At 40.0% G+C, this 16,110-nt stretch overlaps 1 protein-coding gene across 1 annotated transcript; it reads right to left on the reverse strand.

Annotated features, from left to right (window-relative positions):
• Positions 1-634: 634 nt before the first annotated feature.
• On the reverse strand, positions 635-6,700 carry LOC116330674 (myeloid cell surface antigen CD33-like). The gene is made up of 14 exons (XM_039619094.1): positions 6,586-6,700; positions 5,662-5,769; positions 4,419-4,495; positions 3,929-4,324; positions 3,540-3,833; positions 3,295-3,394; positions 3,059-3,094; positions 2,946-2,978; positions 1,820-1,858; positions 1,563-1,589; positions 1,368-1,403; positions 1,206-1,277; positions 1,062-1,089; positions 635-970 (listed from the first exon to the last, which is right to left on the reverse strand). The coding sequence occupies exons 3-14, from the start codon at positions 4,462-4,464 to the stop codon at positions 908-910; spliced, it is 1,170 nt and encodes a 389-aa protein (XP_039475028.1). The 5' UTR covers positions 4,465-4,495; positions 5,662-5,769; positions 6,586-6,700; the 3' UTR covers positions 635-907.
• Positions 6,701-16,110: the final 9,410 nt, after the last annotated feature.

Here is a 16,110-nt window from a genome sequence, read left to right on the forward strand (position 1 = left end):
TTCTCATAATTGTTGGAGGAAGTGGCTAATTTTATGCTTGCACTGAAGGAACTGAGAGAGATCATGAATTTTTAGGAGTCAGTTTTGTTTTCTTTGTGCAGATGCATGGTGGTGGTGGTGGTGTTTGTGGTTGTGGTGGGGTGGGTGAACCTTACGTTGGTTAGTTATATTGTCATCACACTGCCCAGAGTAAGACAAAAAAAAAAATTAAATACCAACATAACTGTTTGACAGATATAGTACTGGAGCCAGCAGCTGTTTAGTTTAGCTTAACTTAGTTTGTAAATGGGTGGGTAGATTGTACAGCATGTCCATAGTTGGTACAATCTGCATTTTAATCTCTAAGATTTGATTCTAATTTTAACATTCACTCCTCTGTTAGACTGGTTGATTCATTCTTTGAAATTTTCACTTTCAGTGAAAATTCAGTGTCTCTTGTCTCAGCCGAGTGTTGTTTATTAATTTCCTCTATGCTCCCTTCTATGTGCACATTAAAAGAATTATAAAATTCTAGGTAATTTAATATGAAATCATGGTGAAATTACGTCACATATACAAAAGCAGTGATGATTTAAAAAGGGCCTCCCTCACCCAAACCCTGGTGCCAAACAATACAGCGTTCAAGTCAGTTAAAAAAAGTTTCATGTTGATTTATTTAGTCAAAAAAGGAGTAGTATTTTTACAAATACTATTTTGCAAAATTATGGATACAAGCATTTGTCACACCACACGACATAAATTACAGGATTATATTAATTAATGGACAGAAGACATCATCACAAGGAACATGCATGAAAAATCCTCAGCATAAGTGATCATAAAGAGTGCACATAGATTATTTTTACAATTATTTACATTTATTATTTAGAACATTAATTGCTGACTTTTTTCTTGTTTTGTTTGTTTTTCAGATGTTTCCATAGATGTTGAGGTCTGCGGTATTAATGTAGTCATCACCTTCATCAGGGTCCTGTGAGAGATGAAGGTTGTTAGTGTCACAGATATTGATAGCATCAGTGAACTTAATTATGAGGAACATATTGATGGCAAATTAACAATACCTCTTTGTAATTGTTGGATTTGGGTTGGCTAAGATCCATTAGCAACAGCAGCAATAAAAAGGAGACAGATGAAAAATAACATTAGAACAATGCAAATGTCTACAGTTTACCACATGGTTAATTCACGGTGAGTAAGATGAGTACCTTTTGGGAGATGGGAAACGAGGTTTTGTGACTTTCTGGTTATCACAAGATTTCGAATTCACATTGTTTGGACTGCACAACAAATATTATCTCATTAGATCATCAGAAAAACAAAAACAATTGATAAATTCTTTAAAAAAAAAATACATTTAGAACATTTACCTATGACCAAAATCTACCATGTCACCTTTAGGCCTTCTGTTAAAAAAATAAAAATAAATTATATAAATGTATAAATATAAATATATATGTATGTATATATATGTTAATTGCATAAACACCACTTTAAAAGAACTGTCAATCTATTTAGTGGAAGCTGGAAAGGCTGGCCACTATAAATGTTTTTTCACACCCTACCTCGAAAATCTGCTCCAAATAGACCTTCTACACAAAAAAGAGGAAGAGAAACAGGCATATGTTTTAAGACACATAAATAGAAGTGTAGATTTGATAAAAAACGAGAAAAGGCTTCGGACTTCTGCACAGAAATGCAAATTACAGTGAGGCCAAACATCTGCAGCGTTTTACAGAACTGTAGAAGGGGTTGTACAGAACTAGACGCTAAGATTATCTATTGCAGTCAGAGAACTAAAGTTCATTAGAATTACTCTTGCCTTTGATCTGAACGAGATGGTCCTGCTCCAGAACGAATCCTGGAGAGTTCACAAATTATATTATTCATTAATTCAGTTAACAGTTACAATACCACATGAAAAAGAAATATGGTTTGATATACACATGTTTAATAGAGGTTAAGTGTGTTATCCTCTTGAGACCCAGAAGAAAAAATCTTTGATATTTACAGTTTTTTTTAGATAATTTAAATATTGTGGTTGAAAGAAACATGTTATGGCTACATATTTTTACATATATTTTTTTCTTCAAAATTATGATTTTTCTTCATAAACTTCATTCTGCATGCCAAACACTAACCTCAACCTGGGTTGTTAGGTCATGTCACCCATGGCACTAACAATGACCATGGATGATGTGACAGAGGGCTGAGTGAGGCAGAAGGGGAGTCATCCTAGTCATCCAGATGAGGTGGTGGAAGGACAAATAGCAGAGCAAAAAGATAAAAGCTCAGATAGCTAAGGAGGGACAAAATGATGACACCTGATGTCCATTATTGATAAGAAGTATTATTACTCTGAAGTGGTGGGATTTTGTTTCTCAGCTGCCACAGAGGACACCTGTCCATGAAGGGAATCAACCGTCTGTGGTCTCAGCGGGGGTGTAATATGTGGATTTGCATTCAGAGGTCTACATTAAACCATATGTTGTATTATAGATGCTGGGTGCAATTATATTGTTCCTAAACAAAAGCTAATATGTCTTGCTCTGAGGTTTCACCTTCCTGCTATAATGTTTGGCCTTTCTCTGCCTCATTTCATTAAAGCTCCAAGTTTGACTCCTCTTCCACAATTTTGAGTAAAATCCTTTTGACTTTTTTAGCAACAGAATCATAATATCTGCAGAAATGGTCCTTTACATAGAGGTCTCAGGCTCACGTCCTCCACAGAGGACAAAAGTGGATCTTTGGGTCTTAAGAGGATGACTTACTCAGGAATGTGGCACTCGTTTGGTTCTCTTTGTAACGTACAAATGAGCTAAGCAAATGTGATTTTATATGACAAAAATGCAAGACGCATAAAGCCTTTAAACAAAAACACCACTGGAGGGTAAGGGCAGCTGTTTTTTTCCTCTATTTGATCTCTCCCACAAATACTGTTTTCTCACCTGCGAGACATCCTCGACAGCCGATTCCACATGCTAAAAATTGGGGAAAACTACATTATGATAATGAAAGAATACATTTGAAATCATTTAAAATCACTGCGTTGTTTTTTTACCTGCCATCTCGACTTTGAAGCTCTTCAATGCGTTTCCTTTAACAGATAGAAAAAAAGTTGTTTATTAAGAAGCAAACAAATTAAGATGCTGTGCACAAAAAGTTAAATTCCATAATTTCTTTTAAATTAAAAATGAAGAGATGGCTTTTAAATATAAAATACTTATTTTTCCTCAAGGTGTTTTTGCCTATCAGATATTTGCTGTCAGTTAAGATCGGTGACATTGTATTACTCACTTGTATTTTTTAGTCATGACAATGCAGACGAGTACGAAGGCCACAGTGGTACCAATCCCCACCACAGAGGGAATGATGATGTGATTATAGTTCTCTACACCTGAAAAAAATAGAAGTCGTGTTAGTGCCCTTCTCGGTTTTTGCTGCAAAAGTAGAAATGAGACTAAACCTAGTTTTATTTTTAAAGCAGAGTATAACTTCTATTCAAAATTACAAAATTCAACAACGAATTAAAAATATCTCACGTTTTATATGGAGTGTGAAAGTTTCAGATGATTTCAGGCCTCCATTAAATTCAGCAGTGCAGGTTATCTCGCTGTTGTCGTCCTTCTCTTCGGGAATAACTGTCAGGATGGACTGTGTCTCCCAGTTTCCTTGTTTAATATCTTTATGATGCACAATGATGTTTGTACTATCCAGATTCCATGTGAGTTTAGGAACATGAGTGGGGCAGGTGTGGATGACTGAACAGGTGACAGTGTAGGGCTCTCCTTGAGTGGCTGTCTTTGGTTTAATCACTGCAGGCTTTGGAGGCTCAGCTGAAAATGAAAAAGGCAGACATAAAGTAAGAGGCAAAGTGATTTAATAGAAAACTGGTATAGATGTTTGAAGTCATGGAAAGTTGGTGACATACTGAGCATGTTCAACTCGACACAGTCTTCAACAAAGGAGAACATGTCCTTGGTGGGGTCATTGTTTTCTGTTCGCACTAGTTCAACCCGAAAACAGAAAGGACCATTGTCATGATCTTTAACTCCAGTTATTTCTAAGGTGCAGTTGTTCTGGCCCAGACGTCCCACCAGCGTTGTTCGGTCCTTAAAGCTGTCCTTAATCAGTGTATAATCCTCATGATAGATGTTGCTTTTTTTGTCATCTTTTTTATGCCAGATTCCTCTGAGTCTGGACGTGGGCAGGTTTCCTCCAGTATGGGAGAATGAACATGGTACCACAACACAGGATGTAACCAGAGCATCAATGCTTTTTACAACAGTGGCCTTCCATTCAGCACTGGACACGGAGCTACAGATGGCTGAAAGAGAATTTTGAAAATAACAAGGAAATGATTTAATTATACACATTAAGCATGAAGAGACTGGAAATAAATAGCTGACCAGTGATGTTACCTGCAAAAAGCAGACAGAATTCCATCATAATTTTCTGCTTGCCCATTCTTCTCTGATGTTGGGATGTTTGATTGAGACTAAAGAAATCAAAACACTACATTTTACCATCATAACCAAAATAAACCACGACTGTCAAAGTGGACGAAGTTCAAACAGCATTAATGCCAACAGACATTTATTTAGAATTATTCATAGAAATTTTTATCTGACAAATACGAGCCATCATAGTAAAAAGTGATTTTCCCTCTGTGTAATTTAAATAAAGTATATTTCAAAAATAAATAATAGCATTTTTTTAGTAAAAGTATCATATATTGCTTATATGTATGTGTGTAATTTAAACAAATGGGTGATACGGACAATACCAAAAATACAGCCACGGAACAAAACCTTCGAGCAACACTAGAGGGCGCGCCCTTCATTATTTAGAGTCCAATGTTAAAATTTTATTTAATTTTTTAAAATAATTTCTGAATGAAGGAATAGAATGTCAGTCTTGTGTAGATTTGAAAAATAAAAGATATTATCTATCACTCTTTGTGCCAGTTTGCTGTTTTAATTTAGTGCACATACTCATCCAAGTCAGAGTTTTCTTTTAAATTTTGTTTTAAAAACTTTTGCAGGATGGCTGCGGTTTCTTTTGGATCACTATCATGTTAGAAATTTTTTTCCAAAGCGTCTTGAGACTGACATTAATGTTCCATTCAGCATTTGGGAATACAACATTTCAATAGTACTGACAACTATGAATGCCATCTCTTCGCATAATGCCTCTCCTATTGAGTTTTCACTTGAGGTTGAAAACCCCAAGCAGTGACTGACAAACGTGTTAGCAAACATAGTGGATATTTCACTTTCTAGCCAAGTAATTTTCTGCTGTTCATTAGGCTTCTTTTTATGTTCATTTTCCAATAGCAAAGTTTTTCTTTTTTGGTCTTAATGGTGTTACGGTTAATCAATTTTGATTACACAGAATATACACTAATATTTAACCTTTTTAATAATTTTTAACATTTTTGTGACACAGTAGTGTAGTCATATTCATTGTATACTGTTTATACACTCTGCTGTACTGTACATGTTATCACTACAGTTACCCCAAATCTTTAAGAAAACCAACCCCCCCCAATATTTCGATTTCAAAGGTATGATAAAACCTTTACTGAACGTTTATCAAATCCATGTACTGGTGTCACAACATACAGGTGTATAATATTGTAAAGGATGACTTTTTTTCACTTACCTGATAAAGCTGCTGCCTGACTGATCTGAGACGCAACATTCACTCAGTACTCTTTCTTGAGAATAATGATGTGCTAATCTGGTCTGATGATGATTAGCACTGGATCCCCTGTTAAATGGAAAAAAGGAAAAAGAAAAGAAAAAGAAACCAAATGACCAGAATAGAAAACAAAGTCAGTTTATTTCTCTATGTAGAAAAAAAAACTGAAGGCAGATATCGAGGCAGTAGCAACAGATTTGTCTGTGCAGATAGCTGGGAGGGGTCTCTGTTGATCTGTGTCTTCCATATTTGGGTGCATTTTATACCCTGACCCAGATACCCACCCTGACCTCTGGGGGCAACACAAAAAACTGCAGGCTAATTGAGATAAGGTAGCTCGGGTCAAAATGCACTCATACAGTTACTATAGAAATGAATCAATTAGACAGAGTTCAGAAAGGGTGCCTAACAGGTGTATTCAATAAAGATTTAAAGTTGTCCAGTTAGAGAAAATGTCCCCAAACAAAGGTCCAGAATATTCTACTGTTTCACGTGCATTATGATTCGATGCAGTATATTTTGAGGTATTAATGGTGTTAGTAATAGTAGTAATTGTTGAATCCATGTCTTTATTTATTCAACATCTGGCTGCCAAGTCAAAGAAAGACACCACAATTCAATAACAATTTAAATAATGTTTATCATTTAATTATTATGAACTGGAGGGTTCTTTAATAAAATAATAATAATAATGATAATAATGTAGCTTTTGCATTCAAAAGTAAAATATAGAACTTTTGAGAAAGTTGTTTTCAAATAAATCACTTAATAAACAAAACATGAGGAAAGGTTGTAGTTTCAGTTTCCCCCCTTTTATTCATTTTCCTCAACTAAACTTCAAATGTAACGATCTCACAAAAACATTTAACCTCCTACATCACTTACTACTTCAGAATTCCTTGTCTCGTCTCCTCAATGGCGCTTCGACTCTGAAGGAGTGACTTGATTTGCTGGGTAGCGTCATGTGTGATAAGTACAAAACACATGACTGTTCTGTGGCTTTAATGTGGATGTGTGCTTACACTGACTACCGTAAAGACAGCAAAGCTGTGCAGAATGAAATAACCTTACCGTAATAATAAAAACAGATGTGCAGAGTAAAACTGGATCAAAATCTCATAATAAGTCAGTTTATGGATCTGCCTGTTGGTGACTTATGGCTTAGAATTTCTCACAGTTTTTTCTGCATTTGTGCATTATGTTGTTTAGAAAGCGATGATCACAAATCCCAAGGCCTTGGCAACTGATTGTCAAACATCAGCAACACTGACTCTTGTTGTAAAGAACCAAAACATTGATGTGGTTGGCTCTCTGCCTCTGTTAATATCCATGCGAAAAGAAAAAGCCATTGTGCAAACAAATTTTCCAAAAGATGAATGAAATGCACACTACATGATGAATGAATGAATGAATGAAATAAACTGAGAAAAAAAACAGATTGTGATCATCAATAACTCTTTAGCCCAGTCTGGGTCTTATTTTTCTCTCTTTCTCTTCCCTGTCAGTGGTAAACGTTTGTTCATACAGGTGCTCCTCCCCAGCGTCTCTATATGTTTGCCTGATGTTCACATGTCAATGATCAGCTGGTTAACTCACCTGCTCCTCACCGGGTCATAAATTCCACTATTTAAGCACACTTCCTGTCACCATCAGTGTTGGGCAAGTTACTTTGAAAAAGTAATTAGCCACACAAATTATGTGTGCAACTCCAAAAAATAATTTCTGTCCACTATAAGACAGAGGAGAACATCACAAGCCTGATACCTGCACGCCTGACAGCAGGAGGTGTATCACTCCTCCTGTTTTCCACCTGGAGACAGTGTTTACACTGTATTCTGCCTTTAGTAGCTTTTTCACAGCAACTGTGACATTGACCAGTCACCTCATTGTTCTGACACACAAAACAAAACTATCGACTACACTACACACTAGATACACACTGCAAATACGCTAAACATCACAAATCTCTCACATCTCAAAGGTCTCTCTTTCATTCTCTCACTGCCATCACTCCTAAAACCTCCCCCTCTTCCTAAACAACCAAATGCCATGTTGCCACATAATTTCTTGATTGGTCGCCATGGTACATTTTTCCACCAATAGGAAAGGGGTGTTTTTTTCTTTTCTTCTCTTTTCCTTTTGTTCACAAGCAGAGTGTTTGCAAGCACTGTCATTAGACAGTGAACGATAGTATTCAGGAAAAAGCACTGCGTATATTTTTGTTATCATGACTCTGGTTTTACGTGGCCTATCACCACAATTTAAAACTGGTATATATATATATATATATATATATATATATATATATATATATATATATATATATATATATATATATATATATATATATATATATATTTGAAGGCCACACTTTTAACACAGAAATGGAGAATCATGGTTGTCTTGGGTTGACATAGCATCTTGTTGCTATTTCATCTTGCAGTTTTTCCCAATTGTTTACACACATTTTATGAAAGCATGCCTCATATTGTCAGAACTCTACACACAAATAAAAAAAACACACACACACACAATGGATAAAACCCTTCAACTCTTCTGCAAGATGAAACTCTACATTCAAAACAATGTAATTTCTTGTCAAAATGGCATTTTGTTTTCAAATGAGACACACAAACCATCACATGAATAGACATTTATAAGAAACAGTTGAACACTGATGTGGTTAATGTAAAGCACTATGACCACTTCTTCTCCAGTCATCATAATAACTTACCTTAAACCTTTTTTTGTTCAGTGTTGCACTTACTACACACAGTACATAGGTGTACATAAGTGCATGTGTATACAAAACAAACACATACATGGTACCAAATATACCAAATATATTTTACTGTATTTTTCCCACAAATGCAACGTACAAAGTTGCATATACTATGGTCTACATGTACAAACAACAGAAGAATGTACCGAATACAGTTACAGTAAAAAAACAAACAAAAAAGCAACTATGCTGCATCCTCTTTTTTGTTTCAGTCTGGCCACAGCACTGCATCCACATCACAAGCAATGTTTGCCTGGCTGATCAGCAGGGCAAATGTTGCCTAGTATAGCGAATCCAGCCATGAATAGCATCAACTGCTATATCTCCACATGCATCTTCCATAGCTTGGGGAAGGGGTATATGTGTGTGTGCATTCTGGTCATACACTTTCCATCTCCAGGCAGAAAAAGATTCTTTATAATGGGATTGAGGAATGGAGAATATGGAGGGAGATAAACAACTAAAAAGCGTGGGTGGACAGTGAACCAGTTACCGACTCTGAAACACACATGATACATAATATAGACTTGGAGTGGTCACTAATGTGAAGCATAATCAGAGTATGATTACTGTACAGTACTGTAATTTATACAGTATTGAGAGTATGCATCAGTTGTGGGATTGTATGGAACTTACTTGCACATAGTTGTATTGCAATTCTTTGACTTTTTCTGAATTGTATTGGCACCCTGTAGAGCTGGTTCATCCTCAGATTATTTCTGTTCAAGGAATGGTCCAGTGTTGATAAGCTGATCCTATCAATATTTTGAAATATGTTGTCTTCTGTTATTTTTCTTTGTATTTGCTGTACTGTTTTTGGCATTATTTTCTAGAACCATTTATCATTAATCATTTTTATGATTTCAGTGTCCTGTTCAGGAGACAGACGTTCCCGACCACCTTGTGTTGGTAAGCTTTCAGCTCTGCAATACAAATAGTATACTGTAAAATACTGTGAATGGGCCTACTATATAGGAATACAAAGTAGGAATACATTTTCCAAATACGTGAAACATACTTGACAGTATTTTTGAAGTGTACAGAACAGTCCACAGGCAATATTGTGCTACAGTAATGTACTTATTGAGTACAGTGAGATTTCTTACCTATTCTCATTTCGGAAAGTCCGGATGATGGATGCTACCGTGTACCTGCTCAAATTTGGCTGTACTCTTTGCCCAGCCTCCCTCATTGTTAGACTATGGTGGCTTTGATCTCATCAGAGCAATCTCATCATTACTTGGCCTTCATCGTCCTCGTCCTCCGCGTCCTCCTCCTCTTACTCTCACTCCTCTGGCTCTGCCTCTGTTTCTATGTTGGCATCCATTGCACCAAAACAGAAGAACTCACCTGTTGCCCTTTTATAAAGCTCTGATTTCTTACAGTTTTTCTCGATTGCTAAAACACTAAACCCTATTGTCTGAACCAAAGTCTCAGTTGCCTGAACCCACTTATTGAATCAGTCACTCTTTTGGCAAAACCATAAGCACTTTTCACCTGTTTAGACACATCTTGTCAACACATTGTCATTGTGATGCACCTGTGTTGCATAACGGTGAGCACAGGTGGCAAAAGTCAAACACAATTAAAGCTCAGGTGTCACCGGTTGAACACAACAACTCAAAATTTATCACACTTGTGGCTAATGATGTGAGGGTACATATAAGTCAGAGCACTGGTATGTGAGGCACTACAATGGATAAAAATCCAAGAAGAGGAGTTCGCGTGAAAGGAGGTCAAGCAGTTCAAGGTGGTCGAGGTGGTCAGCGAGGACAAAGAACAGTAATGTCAGATGAAATCAGAGCTACTGGAATTGACCGTGTTGTTGTCCATGGTATGACAATGAAGGAGGCCGGACTAAGGGTACAACCAAACATCAGTAGATTCACCGTGTCCACCATAATCCGAAGATTTCGAGAAGAGAACAGGTAGTTACCTTTTTTGACCTCATAGTATGTAAATGTTTACAACAATTACATATGTACAATGACTGTACTATATACTGTACCACAGTAAACATCACTGTGCCAGTGTACTGTAGTATTGGAATGGAGGTTTAGTCTGACTGTTTGTAGGCCTATTCCATGTATGTATTTTTGTAAGTGCATGTTCTCTTTTTGTAGAATTGAAAGACTGCCACATGGGGGAGGTAGGACATCTATGTTCTCCCCACACCAAGACACCCTAATTGTCGACATGGTCCGTGAGAACAACACCATTAAACTGCGTGAAATTCACCTGAGGATCATTGAGGACCATGTGCATTTTGAGGGTATCGACAGTGTCAGCCTCTCTACTGTTGACCGTGTCCTCAAGCGCAACAGACTGCACATGAAACAGCTGTACAGAGTGCCCTTTGAACGCAACTCTGACAGAGTCAAAGATTCCAGTATGTACAGGTTGGTATATATCCAGAGACATGGGCAGCGTGGTGGTCATATTGTGTGCTGCCATCAATAATCATAGTTTTGTCCACCATCATGCCAATCTCGGGCCCTACAACACTCACCAGCTCCTCAATCACATGCGAAATGCTCTGTTAGGGCAGCAGGATGAGCAGCACATCTATGTTGTTGTTTGGGACAATGTGAGTTTTCACAGAGGCCTCCTGGTTAGGGAGTGGTTCAGTATGAACCAAGGTTTTATCAATCTTTGCCTTCCATCGTACTCCCCTTTCCTGAACCCCACTGAAGAATTCTTCTCCTCATGGTGGTGGAAGGTATATGAACGCCAACCTTACACCAGGGTAAATCTCCTGCAAGCCATGGAACTGGCCTGTGGTGACATGGGTGTGGAGGCATGTCAAGCCTGGATATGGCATGCCAGGGATTTTTTCCCCAGTTGCCTGGCCAGAGAAAACGTGGCCGGTGATGTAAATGAAGTCCTGTGGCCTGACCCAGTACGGAGAAATGATGCCGTGTACTTCATTTTTATATTTGTGTGCTTTATTTCTACTTACAAGTGCTACATGTAAATGCACAGGATTTCTGTTTTTTGGCAAATTCTCTTTTCTATGTACAAGTGTTAGAAATGCCCAGGTATTTTGTTTTGCAACATGCATTTAGCCTAAATAAACATTTATTTCTACCGCTTGGTGTCCCAAACATTGTGTTTTGTGAATGTAGCTTGAAAATTGGATTTTGTGTTCACAGTTTGGGGGGAAAGGAGAGCAGCTGTCCAGGAATGTGTCTTAGCAATCGTGAAAAACTGTAATTGCAATTATGTGTGAAAGGTGTTTACCCATGTGATGAGTTAGTATGCAAAGTAGGGCAACTGAGTTTACAATTTTGAATGACAGTGTGTTTCTTTTCCAAACAAGAGATTTTCTTCATGAAAATTGTGCAAAATGCAGAGAATTGTGTGTAGTGTTTTGAAAAAAGTGTGTTTTAAAACTGCAATTTGAGCGTAAAGCAGTAATTGTGCCTGCAGTTTAGCAGAATTAGTTCAGGGAGTTGGTGCATCAGTTACATGTTGTAGTCACTGTGTCTGAAATATAAGTAATTGTGTGTAAACAATTGGGAAAAACTGTAAATTGGTCATGTGATTGGTTTACCATGACTACTTTATTCTTCCTCAGCCAATCAGCAGCACTTGTGCGGTTGTTTCAGGACTAGTTTCAGTCATTGTGCAAATGTACTGTTTATAAGGTTGGAGAAACCTGCAGTCAGCTGAGACTGAAGAAGTCACTTGGATGAGTGACGAAAACGTTTCTCCCACTAAAAAAGCTACGTCCAGATGAACAGAATCAACCTTATGGGATTTACTCACCTGGATGATTGACAAAGTTTTACTACAATACAATACAATACAATTTTATTTATATAGCACATTTAAAAACCCGAAGGCACACCAAAGTGCTTCACAGTAACATGTAGAGTCAACATAAATCAATAACAGGGTACAAATCAGGCACTAGCACAGACAGGACTAGAGACAGACAAAATGAAGTAAATTTAATCTCGGACATTCCCCTGGTGATTATCCATAAGTTGTGTCTGTAACATCTTCACTTCTTTTTTCTTAATGTCATTTAGCTTTTCTCAGTATCTTTTTTCGTTTCTGTATTTGCAGAATTCATCTTGATGGGAAGTGACATATTGGACTCTAAATAGGTCACAGTTAAGACAGTTTACACAGAAAAGCAGTTCATGCATGATTTGGTAACCTACAAATATTAGTACAGACACAGGTTTAAAAAAAAAACATGAGAGAGTTGATAAAATATGCAATGCAGCTGCTTTAAACATATACCATACAGAAAAAATATTTGGCCACACCTTTTTAATTGTTGTTGTGTTTTCAGTCCGTTTGCCACAGGTGCATAAAATCAAACACATAGCCATGGGATCTGCCTTTGGAAGTATTTGGGAAAGAGTGGCTTGTTCTAAAGAGCTCACTGATTTTTAGCTTGGCACTGTAATAGGACAACATCATTACAAGTCACACATTTTTTAAGTGTTTACCAAAAGGAAAATTATGCAATGTATTGTTATTTCAAGCTCAAATTCCATACCTTTGGCTCATTTTCTGTTTAGAACAAATGCAATAATATTATACAAACATTGTTCAGGTCTGCTGTACTCTATCTGTAAAAGTGGGGAAGTGCTGTGGCCCTTCAGTCTATCCTCGTCCTGTGTGGCCTGATGTTTGTGTGTGGGGGATGACAGAGGTGGGTATTTGCTTGTACATGTGTGTGTTTTCTCTTTTGCTCCTGCTTTCCCGCAAAGGGTTCCAGCACTGTTAGATTACAAGCAGCTATACCTGCCTGCACAGTTTACCCTCTGTTTTGCAGGAGGTATTCTATATTTTCCTCCTTTCTACCTTCTATTCTTGGTGCAACTCAGGGTTTAGACCCAACAAATAAATAGCTTTGCATGTGCTGCTCCTTATTTTCTTTAAGATAGCAAAAAGATTCTCTACTCAGATAATCTCAGTGATTTTAGTATAGACAAAGATTTGAAATAGGAGGAGATCATGAAACCTTTTGTCTGTATTAGATAGAACAGAGGTCATCAATTTGTAGCTCACAACAGGTCACCTGCTCAACCAGGTGAGCTATAGCAGTATTGTTTAACCAAAGTCATACAGTCAGTTTAAAGACAAGAATGAGAGTGACTGCAAGTCTGCAAGGTGAGAAATATAGATGTCAGAAAGTGATGAAACTGAATGGTCTTCCCCAAGGAATGAGACATGCCACACGGCTGTCAGTGTGGAAAAACCAACACTGATGTGCACCGATGTGCACGTCTTTAAATCTTATTTTGAACTTTTCATCTCAGCAGCCATCTTGAAATGTATCCATGTCCAGGAGATGTTCCTGGGTCTACATTCTGTTCTAGATCCAGTAGCAGTAAAGATCTGCAATGTGAAGTAGATATGGGACAAACACAGCCAAACTGTCCCTCATGTGTTGTATAGACTGGAACAAATAGACAGTTGTATAGACTATCATGAATCTGATCTGTTTCAGTCGTAAGGGAAAAAAAAGGCTTTTAACCAAATGAAATCTCCAGCAGAACCAGGCTTTTGGAGAGAGCAGTCATCTGCAATGACTTGTTGGGGTGACAGAAAAGAGAACGGAGCACAGAGAGAAACATGATGAAAGACACACTATTATAGAAAAATAGTGACAAGCTTATTTCAGCAGAACTATGTGATGATTCAGGGTCACCGGTCACTTATCCCAGAATTTTCCGAAGTGTGATTGCTACCAACCCAATTCTGTTCTGGAGGCTTCACAGGCAAGCAGAAAAAAAGTCGTCTAATTAAACTGTAATGTAGCAAACCTGAAGTCATATGAAACGGAGAATGCAGAGAGCCGCAGATTAACACAGAGATACACAGACGAGCCAACGACAGGCACAGACTGACACCCACTATATATACACACCCAAACAAGGAGACCAGGTAATGACATACAGGTGGGAGCACAGCTGATTCTAATACACAAGACGACCTGAGGATACAAGCTGAACACGACGACAACAGACACAGACCGTCAGAATAAAACAGGAAATCCAGAACACGAACAAGGCACAAGGGGAGGAGACAGAATACCAAAATCAGAATACACCCGAGGCACAAAATGAACTTCAAGGAAACACAAAGCGCTGGGTCAAAATGACCCAGGATCATGACAGTACCCCCCCTCCAAGGGCTGGCTCCAGACAGCCCAAAACAAAAACAGACGACCAACCCAGGGCGGGCGGCTGGGGGTCCAGGACGGAGGGACCAACACCAAACAAAAGAAGCTCCAGCAAGTTACAGGAACTGTCCAAAACACAAACACTGGAGGTCAAGAATAGGGTCCCAAAACACAGTTCGGGAGGCCGGCCATGTGGAAGGCAGTGGTGTCGACGTGGAAACAGTTCGGGCGGCCGACCGTGCACACGGCAGCGGCGGCGGCAGAGCAGGTCCGGAGGTTGGCCGCGAAGCCAGCGGTGGCGGCGAGTTCTTTCAGGAGGCCGCCCTCGATGGCCATGATGCCAGCTTAGAGGCCTGGAAAGCGGCCAACAAGGATGAGGTGGCACAGGGCGAGCTGGCTCTGACGGCAGTGTTGACGAGGCTGAGGCCGACTCGGAGGCTGCAGCCGGAGCCGGACCAGGCGGCGAGGCAGGGACAGAGGCTGAGGCCGGACCAGGCGGCGAGGCAGGGACAGAGGCTGAGGCCGGACCAGGCGGCGAGGCAGGGACAGAGGCTGAGGCCGGACCAGGCGAGGACGAAGCTGCGGCTGCAGGCGTGGAGGATGCAGGCGTGGAGGATGCGGGCACTGCAGGCGAAGATGCGGGCGCTGCAGGCGACGATGTGGAGGTTGCAGGTGGCGAGGATGAAGACGTTGCGGGGGCTGGGCCAGGCGACGCTGAAGACGAAGCAGACTCGGAGGCTGGGCCAGGCGACGCTGAAGACGAAGCAGACTCGGAGGCTGGGCCAGGCGACGCTGAAGACGAAGCAGACTCGGAGGCTGGGCCAGGCGACGCTGAAGACGAAGCAGACTCGGAGGCTGGGCCAGGCGACGCTGAAGACGAAGCAGACTCGGAGGCTGGGCCAGGCGAGGGTGAAGCCGGAGCTGGACCAGGCGAGGATGAAGCCGGAGCTGGCTGGCCGGGCTCTCCAGAACCCCCAGCGGACATGGTCACTGAACCAGCGGGCACAGGGGCCCCTGGCACACACACGGCTGACTGCGGCTGCACGGAGCACTGACCCTGCTCAGGCAGCGACAGCCGGGTGCAGTCCTCAGCTGGGCCTTTAGCCTCCAGGGGTCCAGTGTGGGCTGAGGGCTGAAACTCAGCCTCTGGGGAGGCCCTGGAGTGCATCACAGTTACTGAAATGGCCAGCTTTTGAGGACTGGTTACAATACTATGCGGTTTGTCTCTCTGCTTAGAATGAACAGATGAAAAACAGTTCTTTTCAGGTTGAAATGACTTGCATTGTTGTACAGGTGGAGCAACTGACACAGGACGCAGGGCTAGTGGCTGCTGAACAGGAGGCTGGACTGAGGGTGACTGAAATAATGGTTGGGATGACAATGGTGGTGAAGTTGGAGGCTGGGCAGCTAAGTGAGCTCCTGGAGGCTGGGCAGCTAAGTGAGCTCCTGGAGGCTGGGCAGCTAAGTGAGCTCCTGGAGGCTG

This window comes from Oreochromis aureus, linkage group 11, assembly GCF_013358895.1.
Source record: "Oreochromis aureus strain Israel breed Guangdong linkage group 11, ZZ_aureus, whole genome shotgun sequence".
In the NCBI taxonomy this organism is placed as follows: domain Eukaryota; kingdom Metazoa; phylum Chordata; class Actinopteri; order Cichliformes; family Cichlidae; genus Oreochromis; species Oreochromis aureus.